Genomic DNA, 16,180 nt, shown 5'->3' with positions numbered 1-16,180 from the left:
TTCATCTAGTTCTTTTCATCGGCACTGTTTGTTGAATATGTTGGTTCAACCAGCTAGTCCAAATCAGGCGTTTTGAAAAAACTACTTGTTGACACTTCGGCTCCTTGCTTCTCATGTAGCGTTGTTTGGTTTAGCGCCACTGATATTTTTCACTTCTCGTAGCATTTATTTTTCTTTTCGCAGGGAAATGCGGGAGTCTTCAAAGGCCTGCACCCTTTCCTCTTGATTGTGACTGAAGACCCAAACTGGACACTTGGCCTTTTCGTTCTTACCGGACACAACATAGGTGAGCGTATTTGCAGTGAGAAAATATAGTGCAAACCCCGAATGCCACGAGGGTGATTTTGTGCGCAACGGCGACGAGCAACGACTTCGAGCGATGAAACGGGCCGTCGCGCGAACAGATAGGTCGTTCTTGTCGCTCGATCACTCGGTTCTAGAAATCTAGAATTCGTCGCTAGTCGCCCGGAAGTGTTATGTGCGACTAGAAAATATCACGAAATCGGTACTGGGCTTATACGTCAGTCAAGTACTACCGATAGTCGCACGGAACGAGCAAACGACCAAGTTTTGAAACGAGAAAGGATAAGAGAAACTGTGAGTGTCGGAAAGCTTTAATGCTGCTCTTTATATAAACACATCAACGTAAATGAATACCGCACGCATCATGCCAGTTTCCGCGCGTATTTTCTGCCCTCCTACCGGCGACACCGCGGAGACATCACTCAATGTCGCCGCTCGCGTGAGGTTCTACCTGTAGGCGACGAGCGAACGCTACAGCCATCTCCATCGCATTGCTTGTCGCCATCGCGCGCAACGTCGCTAGCATGCGGTTCATACTTCATGAATGCGTTGGGGCTGTCCAAGCAAATTTTTATACTCACTGCTCATTTTCAAGATAGCATGGAATCTAGACAACAAGAGGGTCGCGATTAAGGGGTCGCGGGTATAGATTATCCTACTGAAAATATTAGTGTGAACTCTGCGGCTGCGATTGTTCAGCCACCATGGGAACAAGGGTTAGTATATGGATTTCTCTTATCGTCGTGCTTGTGGCTTCCGACTCTTGTGATTTTACTAACTACGCTTCATCTATCTTTACTCGTCTAAGCTATACTATGAAAACAAAGCTTTTTTTTAGCACTCTCCTGCGTCGCTCCCGCTGACGTGGCTGCCTGCTGCTGCTGCTGCTGCTGTGCTTGCGGTCTCGCCGAACCGCGCGCACCCGGCTGCGGGGTGGTTGCGCCATCTATGAGCGATAACTCACACTAATTTGCCCGCTGCAGTGGAAAGTAGAGGGGGGAATTAGATTACTTAAATTATGGGGTTTTACGTGCCAAACCACTTTCTGATTATGAGGCACGCCGTAGTGGAGGACTCCGGAAATTTTGACCGCCTGGAGTTCTTTAACGTGCACCTAAATCTAAGTGCGCGGGGGTTTTCGCATTTCGCCCCTGTCGAAATGCGGCCGCCGTGGCCGGGATTCAATCCCACGACCTCGTGCACAGCAGTCCAACACCATAGCCACTGAGCAACCACGGCGTGTATTAATTATATCGTTCCAGTGCAACATTCCGATTTAGTGTCCCCTTTCGATGAATCGTGGAGGCAGATACTGCAGTTGCACTGCGTACAAAGGCTGCCTCTTGAGCTAAATTCACGTGATGGACCTGATTCCGCGGACGAAGGTCACCTGCTTGAGCTGCAACAAATTGCTCCGATAAGCGCTAAAGCCCCTTAAACTTCGTAAAGTAGTGACACTCTCCTCCTCCGCCTTCACTTCTCCTCGTTTTTCCTCTCTTTCACGCTCCCTTCTCGACCGTGGCGCCGCCTACAGTGCTCGAGCGTAGCAACGGCGCCAACATGCGCTCCTCGCCACTCCATAGACGCTTCTCGAGCAAAAATGGCGCTGATACACGGCGCGAGGGCCCACGTGATGCTATTAGGCCAATAGCGACGCGGCGTCGGCCTTGGCCGGAGCGCGCGAGGAGGAGGCGGCATTCTTGAAAGCGTGGCACTACATTACGAAGTTTAAGGGGCTTTACTAAGCGCTCGCATTCAGCGCCCTCTGTGACCGGGCTTCGGCGTCCCTAAGCCACGTCATCCTTGTTGGCGGGAATTCGGTCTGTTAACGTAAGTCTACGGCTTCAGGAGCTCGCTCGTTAAGGAGAATCGCGCTGCCATGTCGTAACATGCCACCCGCGATATTCGCGCTTGCCAGAACTGACGCTCAGTCCCAAAAGGATCGCAACCTTCCGGACCACGGGTGGCCTGCTCGACGTGTTCTTCTTCTCCGGCTCCGATCCGATGTCGGTGCTCAGGCGGTACCTGCACCTGGTGGGCTTTCCATCGCTGCCGTCGTTCAAGCTTCTGGCGCGCGGCATCAGCCGCCCTAGAGTGCACAATCTCGACGGAGGCATCCTCGGCGAAGAGAGGCGACACGCTCAGGTGCGAAAAGGGCGTCTTCGAGGCCCACGTGCCGATGCCAAAAAAATGTATTAAGAAAGAAATGTAGCGCGAAAGAAACACACACACACATGGAAAGCGAATGAGGATGAACGCTCTCGAAAAGCTGCTTGTGTTGCGCGAATGATAATAATACCACATGAGGTTTATTGTGTGCATATATATATATAGATAAGCAGAGTACTTAACGCTTACCTTTAGTACCTATGACAATAATCTCCTCATCAGCCTAATTGAACAGGCGGATAGTAAATTGTCAACAATGGTCAGAGGGGTGGAAACTAATTAGGAAGGCCTCGCACATTACCTTAACCATTATAGTCATTATGGTGCACGTCACGGTTTAGGGAATTATAGCCAAGAAGTGATGAAGTGGCGTTCATTTGGTAGAAATCCTGCGTTTATTCGCTGAAATTTTGACGAGCGCGTCCAGAAAATCTGTTATGAAATGAATTTACGTGGCACTTAGCCGTTGTCAGCAAGGAGAATTTCCCAGTGCCTATCAGGGCTGCCTGAAATGCTAGTACATTTTCTAGTAAACTCACCGCCTTCAAAACACACTTTCCATAGTGCATAAGCTTAGTGCGTATGCTGCGGCATTTCTCAGTAGGGTCGATTTACATAAGAGAGCGGCTCTGTTCACGGAATGCCTTATTGGTTAACAGTGGTATAGTGTAAAGAACACTTGTGGAACATGTGGTAATCCTGCTGCTAAGTACAAGAGTTGCAGGGACGACACTCTGCCATGCTCAGTGAATCCGACGAATATCTAAGCGAGAAAACTTCTACAAAATTCGGTGTAGTCGGCGAGATATCGCGGTAAGTCAATCAGCAGACGTAATATTTCTTTGACATAATTACAATGAATAGCAAACGCCAATGTACTCTCGTTTAAGTGCACTGACCCCGTACTATCCAGGTACTCCTTTTAAACGTATGCACAATTGTCTGACTGATGAACAATCGCAAATGTAGAGAAAAAGTGGGTTTCTTTTTTATCTAATCGATCAGGCAGACGTCATTCCATTTGTTCAGATGGTCAGTAAACATATACATTAGTCTGAGCCAATTGATAATTTTGAGATTATAGGCGTGACTGCGTACGTGTCAGGGCTGAGGAAACAGGGAACAACCTCATGGCATGAGTTAGTTTTCTAGCCAGTATTTTGTTTTTTCACAGGCTGGATGGTCCACAGATTTAATTTATTGAATTTAACCAGTTTGTGGAAAACGCTGATCAGTGCGCCCACATGGATAGGACTATATTTCTAACGTTTTCTTGTAAGAATAACTACTTTCTTGTGTTGGTTCCACACCTTCTTCCCTCAAGGGTGGACTCCTTTTTTGGCGTTGAAACTCCTTTCACAGCAGTGTTTACGGGAATACACTGGTAATGATGTCAATTTCTTTAATTCTATTAGTAACATTGCTATTTTACACCCATCTTTATTTCCTGCACTGATATCAAATGTGAAATTAGCTTTAGGGCAGCTGAATTGCTTTCTAAAGTAATAACTTATGCATTTACTGTTCGATGCAACAACATAGCAACATCGCCATGCAAAAAAGATATTTTCCATGCATGGGTTTACAGCCCAGACAGCAGGCATCGCAGTGTTAAAAGTTTTATTTATTTAATGCAATAATATTCATTTGAATTTACTACGACATTGTTGCCGCATTTTTAATGTTTAAATTCGTCTGCGACAAATCTGTAATTATCAATAGAACTTCCTCCAACTTTTGCTTTCTCTCATAAGATAAAGAATAAAAAGCGTTTCACTTATAGTCACTGCTTCAAACGCGACGGGGCACGGGAATTCAGATGGAGCAATCCTTTCAATTTGGGCTTGTAGGCGTGTAGGTTATTAGATGTCTAGCAGAATAATCTAACTTTATTATGAATCGTTACGATCTCGAACGTCTTTCTAGCGGTATCATTGCTAGTAAAAAATGGTAGCGCTATAGTAGTCGTTGGCAGAGTAGCTCAAGGGAGTGTCGACGCTTCTTTAGGTAGAGCTAGAAGAACATAGAGGAATGTAGCAGGGGCTCCAAGGTGCGGTCACACTCCCTTCAGCCGCAGCTGCAATCTTTCATATTCAAGCGAAGTGTTTGCCAGAAGAGAGACAGAAAAAAATGTAAAACGTCCAGCTGATTTAAGGATCATCCACACAACAGACGTTTTCAGAGCAGCATTTGTCGGCTCATGTAGGTTAAATATAAGAAACTTTGCGGGACGTTACGGTTGTGCGTCCTTTAAGAAGTTTAGTTCCCCGTAGGGGAACGCAAACGCAAGGAACACGTTCAAAAACAGGGTCTCATCTGGTACCTCATTCTCAGCCTAAGCAATCCAAGACAATTCATTAGCACTATTCTGTTGTTATGCGAGCCCGTCTGGTCAGGCATACGGAGGTCGGAATCGCCTATCGATCTCAGAATCGGGACGTGCTATTGCGCTCGTAACTAAAGCTTGAGGGGAGTTTCGAGTAAGAGAAAGCTAATTTCAATAGTCACTGGCGGTCAGCGGGACTGAGAACGTAGCCATCACGTGAACTCACGTTGAAGCGGAAGCCATGGGTGCTGCCATGTTCGACAACGCTATTTGATAGCGTGCGTTAACATTACTCGCCAAACAAAGTACGCTGTTATAGCGCACGTAAACCACAAAAAGACAATAACGTATGGAGCATGCGCAGCGAGGATAACGCTATTTATTTACCCACGTAATGCGTTTACGTTTGGTTGCAAACGCTATTCTAAAACTAATAAAACATAAGAATGCCCTGTGGCCGTCCGCCTTCGAACATTATGACCTCACTTATGTTCACTTTCCTTTTTTCGTGTGTAGTGTTTTGACGTACTTTATCCACTGGCGCGATTTCTTATAGCTGTCTTCGACAAAGATTGACGGCGTCGAAATCTCAGGTTAAGCCACCATTGTACATGAATGTCACATGCTGCAGCACTATTCCTTGCAGGAGCAAGCGTTGAATGGAGATTTCCTTCCAAGGGAAAGTGGAACGCAGTGGCGCCAGTGCTCGGTGGGTCTAATGTTTCTTTTTCACAGAGCCTCCTAAATTTTCAGTGACCTAAGTGTCTAGTAATGTTTAACCATTAATTTCAGCCTCACGGGACTTTCACGTCTGTAGGAGTACTGATCGACCCATTTCAGGATATTACCTTACGGAAGCGCAAACGGGATTGATTTTATCACCAGCAGTAAATACTGAAGTTACTTCTGCAGCGTGGGGGTAGTCTCAAGGAAGAAAACAAGTGGCAACCATCTGAGTGTAGGACGCAGCTACGTTCAGGGAGATGACATTCAGAACCTATTTCTTTACTTGGTTACTGAAGCACTGTCATAGAGAACCTATTTCTTTATTTGGTTACTGAAGCACTGTCATAGCGTTCAACTAGCGCAACATTCATGTGTCATGCGAACTGCTGATGTTCTCGTTATCTCATGTTACAAAGCGATTGCCTCAAAAAGGCGCTGTCACCATTTTGTTGTGCGGGACCTGTAGGATAAATTTTATGCTTAAGGCAATATGTACTTATAATCAAGAAAATATCATCGGTCACGAACTTACATGATATGGAGCTTCCGTGTGTGGGTTTGTATTGACAATTCAGCATGGGTTGCAGGAGATGAAATGGGACGAGACGCGGCGACATGAGCAATGGATAATTAGAGAATATGTTAGAAAATGTGCTAAATTAGGAAAAGGAACGAGCGTACGCTTGCAGGCGACTAAAAACAAGGGATGGCATGGGTAAATAACAAAATATTCAGAACTATCTTGATGTGGAACCAAACCAGGTTACCGCAGAAACTGGAGTGTCTGCTACTTTTTTTCTATCTGTTACTGCAACCATCGCTTCTCACAGAGACATGCAGGGTTTTCACACCCACGGCACTGAAGCATGAAATAAAGTTAAGCTACGAGAAGATTGCGCACGTAGCATGCGTTAAAGAGTCATGAAGTAATTTTAAAAGCGAGTTTTACACGTGTCACCGTTCATGCACAAGCGAAAGGAACGGATATTTCTCGGCAAAGGGACCCTCGCGCCATCTTCCATTACGCAACGTGTTGCACTGTGTTTTGCTGCAGCTGATACAGATGGCACTTCAGTTTCTGTTACAGTGACATCGAGCGCTGCCTATGTGTGACTGTACCTTAGGTCTTCATCCATTGATATAGGAACCAACATCCCGAAGACCATTGAGATAACTCCCGAAGTTTGCGGCCGAAGTCAAATGAAGCTGATCGAAAATCTGCATCACCAATAAATAGTGGTGAAGGGAGCAAACCGGTTAGAAACTGCGACCCATTCAGCCGGAAGTGGGGAAGCCTAGGCAGGCCAGGTAGCCCATTGGGAGGCGTTGACGTGATTTTCGTTACATCCGCGCGACCAATGTTTTTGGAAGACCTCGAGAAAAAGCACTACAGTGGTTTAAGATACAGAGAAATGTTACAGTGAGACAGGCTAAAAGATACTAGCTCAATTAAGCCCGTTCATGCACACGCCCATATGTACCTTTTCTCTAAACGTAAAAAAAAACATATCGTATAAAACGCCAAGGATGGCTAGCTAGGGCACCTATCGTTTTTCCTTATCTGGGAGGCTTCGTGTACCTCCTTCAATAGCCGATCCTTATGCGGGAACACAGCGTGTTGCGTTGGAAAACTGTTGGACATCCGCAGTCGCGGAAGGTAATGACCTAGTGGGAGGAGCAAGTTGGCCCTCGTTTAGCGTTAAATTGTTCGCCTAATATTGTATACACTGAAACACTAGTAACATTGGCCCACGTGCTTGCGCCCACGCATAACGGCAATAGAGTATGGAACCTCCGAAGCATGGCGCTGTCTCGCACCGCTTCGACCTTTTCATAATGAGTTTTCTAATAAGTGCACGATCCTAAAACTCCTTCATCCACGCGTCAGCGCCTCTTTTGCAAAGTAGCGCCAACGTTTGATGAGTGCCGCTGTTCCCTGATTAGTCGCTCATACCAGTTCCGCTTTCGCAGCTCACGCTACCGGGGGTTCCCGTTTCTGGACGTTTTTCTTCTGGGATTTCCGGTTCCTAAATTTTCGACTTGTTGCACGTTCGCAGCTCTATGCAGCAGTGACGCCGCTTGCGCCTAAAACCGGAAGCTGGGACTGCGCAAGTTAGTTCCGCTTGAGGACGGAAATTGAGGGGGTGAGTGAGGGAGGAGCACGGAGGAGGAGAATAAGTTGGCTGTATACTTAACCTTAATCTAGTCGGCGAAAACGTGCATGTAGGGTTTTATGAGATTTGTGTCGTTTATATACGGCCATTTGTAAAATATGAAGAAAATAATTCTGAAATATTCTGCGCCACAACCGCCGCCATATAATGACACAACTGTAGTTGTGGAATCTAGCATAATTTTAAGCCTATGAGGTTCGCTAATGTGCAGCATGTGTTCGGTACACGACCGTTTTAGCATCCGACTCCCATCGGAATGCAGATGTTGGGAGCTCGGTTTAGCGGAGGCAAGTAATATACGTTTTGACAAGCCGAGAACGGAGAGTAGACGGGCTTTATTCCACAGTAAAAGCAGGCTTTGTGAGTAACTGTGGTGGCACCCTTACGGGCAGCCACTTCACTTCCAAGGAAGGGCAGGGAGCAATGACCTCCATGTGGAGGCCAGGCGAGGTAACTGAATATCCCAGCAGCGGGACAGAACGTATAGTGACGGATGTTCGCCACACGGTCGCCGCGACCACGACCGAACCTGTCACGTTGGGCGCAGCTGTACAATTGCAAAAGTTTAGCACGTAGCACTTTCGCCTGAAGCACCAGACCTTAGCGATAAAAGCTAATACGTTCTCCTTGGAGTTATCAGGAAAGCATTGGTCGAGGCAGAAACGCCACCTGGTGGTGGGACACGATGGCGGTAGGTCGTCTGACTAGTCTCACTGGGCGCACACCCCACTACACTCCAACCTGCCTTGTATTACTGGAGGTATAGAAAACTAATTAAAGAGGACGACGCCGAGAGTAGTCAGAATATTGTACTTTTTTCATCGCATTTATCTCTTGCTCTGCTTCTTTCATAGGCTAGTAATGCACGCAATCTTCTCATTCCGAAATTCTTGAACATGTGTTGTTTGCCGTGTGGATGCACATGCGGCGTGGGCAACGGAAGGACTCCAATTTCCGCGATGCTGCAAGGCCTGTGTCACAAGCTCACTGTATTTTACTGAACATTGGGTTACTATGCGACGTTGCAGCTGACAGCTGCAACGTCTGTGTCTCCTCTATCACCTGTAACGTCTGTGTCATCCTCTCGCCCATGTTTCGCGCCTCGTTTTCACGTGGATGGGAAGGAGCCTCCCCTTGTTCAGCAATCCGACCCGACAGATCCGATGGGTGCTTGGAATTTTCACGCGCTCCTGAATAACAAGGACTTGCCTGACGCAGCCGACTACAGGAAGACGATAGTGAGTAGTTACTACAACGTTGACCTTGCACTTTACTTAATTCACTACGAAAGCAGCAATCTCGCCATGCCTAAAATATTCGGACGAAAACCGCCGTGCGCGCGCTCGGCCCGCGATGAAGCAATGTCACGTGATCCCCACATTCGACGCAAGAGCGATTGGAACGCCGGCGGTTCCAGCGCCTGGCATTTCTCAGTGACGATTTGTGACAGACGCCCTGGTCACAGCGCCCTGGCAGTAGTGAAGGAAGGTGCGCCCGCAGAGTCCTGCCACATGAAGCATCCTGAATATTAAATCAGCCAGAATTGATATATCACACGCGAAACCCGCGGCTACTACCTGCTCGGCGCGAAACGCTAGTTGGGCAAATGAATCGATATTTGATCAGAGGTCGTAAAGGCAGGGCACGCGACGACATGCATATGCTCAATACTTAACCAGGTTTTGCCCACGTGGCACTCCAGAGAGGAGATTTGAAAATACGCAAGAACATTCATATTTGCAGTAAATACCAACTAGGCCAAACTGAAGTTCTTCTGAAACATTCATATTTCGTGAACATTTATGTTCATCCATGCAGTAAAACTGTCGAAGCCCCCATATTTCTAAATCACCGTCATGACGCAAATAGCGAGATCGTTTACCATGTTCATTCGACAAACGTTTAACGCCGCCAAAGTCAACTACCGGCTGCAGTCAATGAGTTCAGCAAGCGGAGACAATTTATAGTGATAAATATCTTTATCAGCAAGTACCTCTCATTTCTAGTTAACCAAGTGAGAGCCCCAACATATATGTTGCTGCTTGCCTATCAATGTAACGAAGACCCGGCACTCTTGAGTTGAGACTTGCCTCGCTATCGGAGCGCGCGCGTCGCTTGGAATGTTCAACACAAAGCAGCAAAATACCTGGCTCGTTTCTCTGATCACGTGTATGAACCCCGTCACATGTGACGGAGATGTCGCGTAGCTCATATTGGTTCAGAATGACCCGTGGCCACCACTGGCTGCCCAAGTCTGTCATATGCGTGGGCGCCAACTTTTTTCCCGGTACATCGCAACATGAACGCCAGCCTTCCTAACTGGCGCGTTTCCGTGTATCATTCGATTTCATTCGACGAATACTTGTGCCGTTCCAGTGATGTATTGTCACTCTGCCGTGGCTATGAAAAACAAGCACACGGCGTAGATTGTGAGGCCATAAACGAGGCTGTTTATTTAGCGAACGAGTCTCCTAGATAGCCAAACCTCACTCACGTCACAGTGGCAGTGGTGAGCACAGTCATCGGTAATCGACTCTAACCACAAGGGTCGAGTCTGCCGGCTATATACTTACGTTTGTCAGCACATTGCAAAGTAATTTCAGGTGCACGAGCATGTTCGGTAATGTAAGACACTATTAGCAAGGTGCTCTACCTAATAAAAAACGTGTCTTCTTTTAGAAAATTCGACGACAGTTTTGAAGAAATTTTTCGTAGTGTAAGCGGTGCACACGCTGAGGGGCAACTTTACAACACTGATAGTCTGGTGAAGACGAACACAGGAAGGCGATGCGTGGCGATATCCATATTGGATCACAGCCTCCACTACGGCAGCGTCCTTATAGTTTGCTTGGGGAGTGGAAGGGGCGTGTTATATTTCACCTTGTGGGTCACGTGATTGAGTGTGGCGTCATTCGCCTGCACCAAAGGTTTTTAAAATTACTTCTAGATGTTATAGTCTCAACACTTGGGAGGCCGTAGGGGCTTTTTTATTAACTACACTCGACTGCACCAGTCGTATTGTTTGCACCTGTTTGTTAAGACGATAAGTGTCAGCACGATTGTCTACATTAATGGAGCTCTATTTAGTATTGCGTAAATAATCTCCACCACTGCATGTGGTCATTCAGTTAATCGTACCGTTTTTTCAATGGCCGATTACGTATCCAACGCAATGAATTTGGTTTTGTATGTTCTGCCGAGGATCATCTCAATACGTTACCGTTACGTTAGCGTTACCGTTACCGTGTTACCGTGTTAACGTTACCGTTACCGTGTCTCCTCTTCTTGTGTCGTCTGTTTGGCGCTATAGTACTTCAGTAATATGCACCAACTAGCCCAACAAAAAGTTCTGCACGTTACCCTTTCATCTTTCCTACAAGAGTATATTTGGTCGTAGCATACAAGCGATGTCAACGCTCTGCCCTCACCCACTGTGAGAAACCGTTTCTTTAACTCCTCGTATATGTCCCTTGCTAAAATTTAGTGGGTCGCGCTTGAATGTTTCACAAATGTATTGACACAAATATGCGATTTCGCGCTGTAATTATGACCCCTTACTTTACTCATATATGCTTATGTGCTGACAATCTTGGTCTCCCCGCAGATTTTTCAGCGCCCTCAGTGCCCCAGTGATGGTAACGCAAGCGCCCGTACCCTCACCACGAGCAGGCACTCCGGCCTCTGGAGCGCCTACGCAACGCTGCTGGCAAAAGTAACTTACAGGTTGGGAAAAATGAAATCTTCACGCACGCGGAGATCTCGTGCTTTTTTGCGCGTAAACGCAGCACAAAACAATGCCTTCGAGATTCGTTGTAACTTTTCTCGTGTAGTCGTGGCAGGCGGGAAAGGAGGGAACACGTGATCTGGATATAACTTAACCAAAACATTAAACGACCCAAACGAAGTTATTACCAACGTCTACCTTTGTAGTGTCCGAAGATCTACTCGAGAACGGTATGATAACTCGAAGGAACAGCGACGAATTTTGTTGAAGGTATAGAGTTGACATTCCTTTAGACGAACTGGGTTCACGTGAATCTTCCGGACATAAGTAACAATGGCGTGGTTGGTCTACTTATCGCGAACTGTGATTTACTTTAGGCCTAACTTCCACATCGCTACGACGCCGGCTATTTGGTCCAGTGAGAGGCAAGTGTACCGGCAGATTTATATGAAACGTCTCTACTAGGAGTATTGGAAGCAAGCGATGTTTCTGCGTGCTTAATTACGTGCGCCAGTGACGACGAAGACATGTAAACCTGCAAAAAAAGTTTACACTTGGAAAAAAATATTTTAGGTTCAAAGGAAGTACACACGCAGGATCTATAATGATTGTTGTCAGAAATGCAGCCCCCTAGCCAGAAACAAAGGTGCTGTTATCACAGGATGAGGAAATGCCATCCTCCGGACCTCGAATGGATGCACACTTCTCAACAACGGGGGCAATGACAAATTTGTTAGAAGGGCAGACGCAACAAGATTTAAGAAGGGGCCAAGAGGACAGCCCGTTATATGAAAGCGACTACAGCGCTGAAACAGCGTTGCACTTAACTTTCAGGCTAGATGAAACATTGACACTTCTGTAAGCGCACGCGTTTGCACACCACTGGCGAGCACCAATTGCTCAACACCTTAAGAAGTGCATAAAGGAGCACTTAGGTATCGCGTACTTTCAATGATGCCGGCCCTTTGGTGTTTTTCTCACCCTCCCGGCTCTCAGCCATACCATACGTTAAATTGAAAGCTCTTGCTGACTAGTGTTCCGTTCGGGGTAAAAAAAAAACAAACAAACGTGTATTGTTTATTGAAATGAAACTGGTACGTGCGTACAGCAATATTTTCTTCTATGTAGAAAAAGCAACTATATTTACAGTCTGTTTAGGTAAAACAATAATTTCTTTCTCTAAACACATATATAGAAGTTGTCACGTCGCAGTTGCGTTGACTCAACAAGAAAAGGGCGTTTTCTGGGACGATCACTTTCGGTGATATCAATTGCGCGTGACGTAATGCTCAACCGGTAAATCAACTCATATGGTTTCGCTCAAATAGCCATTAAACGTTGCACTGAAAGTGATATCGCCTAAAGTAACCATACGAGCATACGTCCCATGCAGGGGCCGAATCTTATAACGGTTCGGAATACGAACCGTTCACTTCGCCGCTTACGTCACTAGATGTGCCACTCCCAAGCCGGCGGTGGAAGAAGGGGAGGACGCGACCAATAAATGAGAGGGTGCCACCTCTGAAGTGTACGTCATTATATGACGAGCTAATCGAGGAATTGCAGAATGTTTCCGCTTGCTAAATAAATGTAAAATATAAATTTAATATTATACGCCAAGTTCTGAAGTATAAATGTGTGGTGCCGGGCGTTTACGTAATGCAGAAGTAATTTATTAATGTCATTCTTTTTTATTCTCAGTCGACAGGCGGTATCTCAAGCGTAAATGAGTTGGCAGAGCGCAGCGCTATGTCGTCTGCTACCAGGAGCTCGCAGGATGCACGCAACAGGAACGCACTGCCGGCACTTCTCAAGTAGCGAGCGCGACAAAACCGTGAACTGGTTCTTAGGGACACCTTTACTAGCCGACTATATCAATTTTCCATCTTTTTTCGCCCTTCGTCATCGGCTCGGACATGACTCGCTCGCCGCCGCGCTGCCCCTGTCCCTGCGACAAGCCCCACGGCGCGTCGCATGATAAAAGCAATGGAACTTGAAATCGAACATTACGATACACGGGCCCTGCATTGCGTGCGCGAAGTCAAATCGAATAGTGTGGTGCTGACGGTGCGCGCTGTGCCGTAAAATTGAGTAACAAAGTGCGGCACTCCCGAACCAGAGAGAAAAAGGCAGCCAAATAAGAGATCTCCACAATATCTTCCCGTCCTGACTGTATAGTTTTATCAGCCGAACGATGGAAGTGCTGAACCAGCCTAGGTTGAACCCTTCTGACTGCTGAACGGCGATCTGCAAGCTATTCACGCTGGCGATAGCACTGAGAATTCGATCTCACCATGCAAATATCTCCTTGGCATTGGCTTTGAAGCTGAGGTCACGGGAAAGCTGACCCAGCCCTTCAACCGGCCAACACAGTAATTGCGAGAGCAACTTTGTGGACGGTGTCGGCAGCAGAGATCTAGGTTATTCCGATGAATGCTTCACGTCCGACCGACCTCTGGGAGCTGCAGGCCAGTGGCGATGAACCGCAGCGCGCAATATTCCTTCCTCTGCGTGGAATGGCCACTCGTACGCTTGCACCTGAGTCCCCTACATTTGATAGCGTAGCCTGAAAAATGTTTACTTAGAAAGCCAGCAAGGGCGGTGCAACTCATTACCCGTCACTTCTTCGAACGTGTATCGCCCTTCCAGCCGTGGTCGACACCGAAAGAGGAACGCCAAGCAGACGACGAAGGCAAGTAATAGCCTCCGAAGCAATCAACACACGCGCGCGTGACGCCCGCGTGTCTCCGGGGTCGCGCGACCGCGCGCGCGGCCAGGGTCACAAGCCAAAGCCAAGCCACAGCAACGGAAACCAAAGCGGACTACCCCTTCGCCGGTTCCTACGACCGGTTCGCTTTGAAGATGATTGACAGATGCGTGACGTATTCGAAAATTGCGATACCACCCCGCTGCCTCTGACGATCTATGACGTAATAAAAATTTTGGCCAATCAGGTGAGGCCAAAGGAACGGTTCCCCAACCGAACCGTTATAAGATTCGGCCCCAGGATAGCAGGGCGATCACATAGCGTTAGAAGCGTACTTTAAAGTTTTTCTTTTCTTGTTGTCTGCAACATAAAGCAATGGGCTCACTCAATATAGTACCCGCTTTCTTGAAGATACTGTCAGCAATACGATAATTAAAGCATTTATGTATCCTGCAGCATGTTTCAGGCTTCAAGTTCGAGCTGGTTTTTTTTAGGTCATGGCATTTGTTTTAGCTTTGAAAAGGAATAAAACTGATCTTCAACTTTGGCGATATAGGGTTTCAGGAGGTTATGCGTTTAACATATTTCTTAGTGTCGTCCATGTTCCAGTCTTTCAGGAATAGGAAAGATTTAGCTTTTTGGGCGAACTTTGTCAAGCACAATGTTTTATCATGCCAGCGGATTCTTTTCGTTCTTTCAAGTTCGTATTGCAGGAGTCTACTGTAATTTAACGGCACGTAACGACATGTTACCACACCGTGCATGACGTGACAGACACAATCAAAGCTCCGGACTTGTCATTTTAGTCCACCGTTTGTCGCGGATCGCAATGGCGCCTGGCTAACGTGACTTGTGCAAAGCATTTGAAAAGGAATTCAACGAAACACCAACACCTAGCTTCCGCGGCGTACGAATGAAGCCATTGGTTTGGATATCGTTGCTATTTGTCTGGAGCACTTCAAACAGTAGTTCAAAATGCTGTCGGTCGACTAAGTGTTTTATGAACGCCCGTACACTTTTCCAAGTATTTCACACCAATTAAAGCCGCTGCTTGAAAGCACACTTTAAGCGTGCCAAACTGTCTCATCCGGCTACTTGCGGCGAGCTACACGTAAACGACATGCAGGTGCGGCCGTGAATGACAAGTTCGACCGTAATAGAGGCCGATCTGTCACTGTAGTTTGTGGGGCGTGTTTCCGGTTTGTGCCGGCCACATATGCTCCATTGTCGTGCTATAGTTCTTGCTTCTTTGGCCGCTGGTTTATGTTTTTAACGGAATTTAGTGCTGTATACCTAAACGAAAAACTATCGAAATCAAGTTCGTAAATCTTATTTTTAGGCTACGTAATTTAATCTATACATCGATAAAATAAAGGAGCAATACAGCAATTCACCCAATATTTCTTTAGGTTTGCAATCTTTTAGAGACAGACAATTGCGTTCATGGGGGAAACAATGCAGATTGGTCATTATAGACCAGATATCGCGTATGTGTGGTTGGATCAAGCCACTAGGCGATAACGCTTTACGGTCGGTCCATCACGTGGCATGTCTCCGTCACCTGCACGTCACGTACTTCCATGCGCCGCTGATACTTCTGGACCGTACTATATTGCTCTGTATTCGACAACGGAATCATTTCACTAAGTGTAGTCGTCCGAGCCCTTCTTCTCGTCTATTGTTTGGTGAAGATACACTCTGTTCTTTCTTCTTCGTGTTGCAGGTCCATTGCCAAAGAACTAGGTGAGACAGCTCAGCTTCTGGTTCAAAGCACGTTCCCTGGCGCAGGACGCTGGAGCGGCTACTGGAATACTAAGGGAGGCCCGCTCAAAAGAACTCTACAGGGTGAGCCAGCAACCACAGTCTGCATCTGCCTTGAAGACACCACTAGAGCGTAACATGACAGCTAGCTTAGGTTTAATTGGCAAGCACCGAATGTCACGCAACCACCAGTGTTCAAGCTATGTCAATAGGGCAGTGAGACGAAGACTTGACTATAGTCCAGCCCACCATTCACGCTGGTGACGTCACAGCGAGGCTGTCACTGCAAC

The 16,180-nt window shown here is 46.8% G+C and overlaps 1 protein-coding gene across 1 annotated transcript in view; it reads left to right on the top strand.

Moving 5' to 3' along the window:
• LOC139048852 (lysosomal alpha-glucosidase-like) overlaps window positions 1–16,180 on the top strand; it is an 81,370-nt gene that overhangs the window by 41,527 nt on the left and 23,663 nt on the right. Inside the window, exons 9-14 of the mRNA XM_070523725.1 lie at window positions 184–286; window positions 2,222–2,448; window positions 5,445–5,507; window positions 8,823–8,936; window positions 11,303–11,421; window positions 15,853–15,974. Of these exons, the coding sequence (XP_070379826.1) occupies window positions 184–286; window positions 2,222–2,448; window positions 5,445–5,507; window positions 8,823–8,936; window positions 11,303–11,421; window positions 15,853–15,974 (748 nt within the window). The remainder of the gene's footprint in view (window positions 1–183; window positions 287–2,221; window positions 2,449–5,444; window positions 5,508–8,822; window positions 8,937–11,302; window positions 11,422–15,852; window positions 15,975–16,180) is intronic.

This window comes from Dermacentor albipictus, chromosome 8, assembly GCF_038994185.2.
Source record: "Dermacentor albipictus isolate Rhodes 1998 colony chromosome 8, USDA_Dalb.pri_finalv2, whole genome shotgun sequence".
Lineage (NCBI taxonomy): Eukaryota > Metazoa > Arthropoda > Arachnida > Ixodida > Ixodidae > Dermacentor > Dermacentor albipictus.
This window is presented reverse-complemented; position numbering and strand designations above follow the sequence as displayed.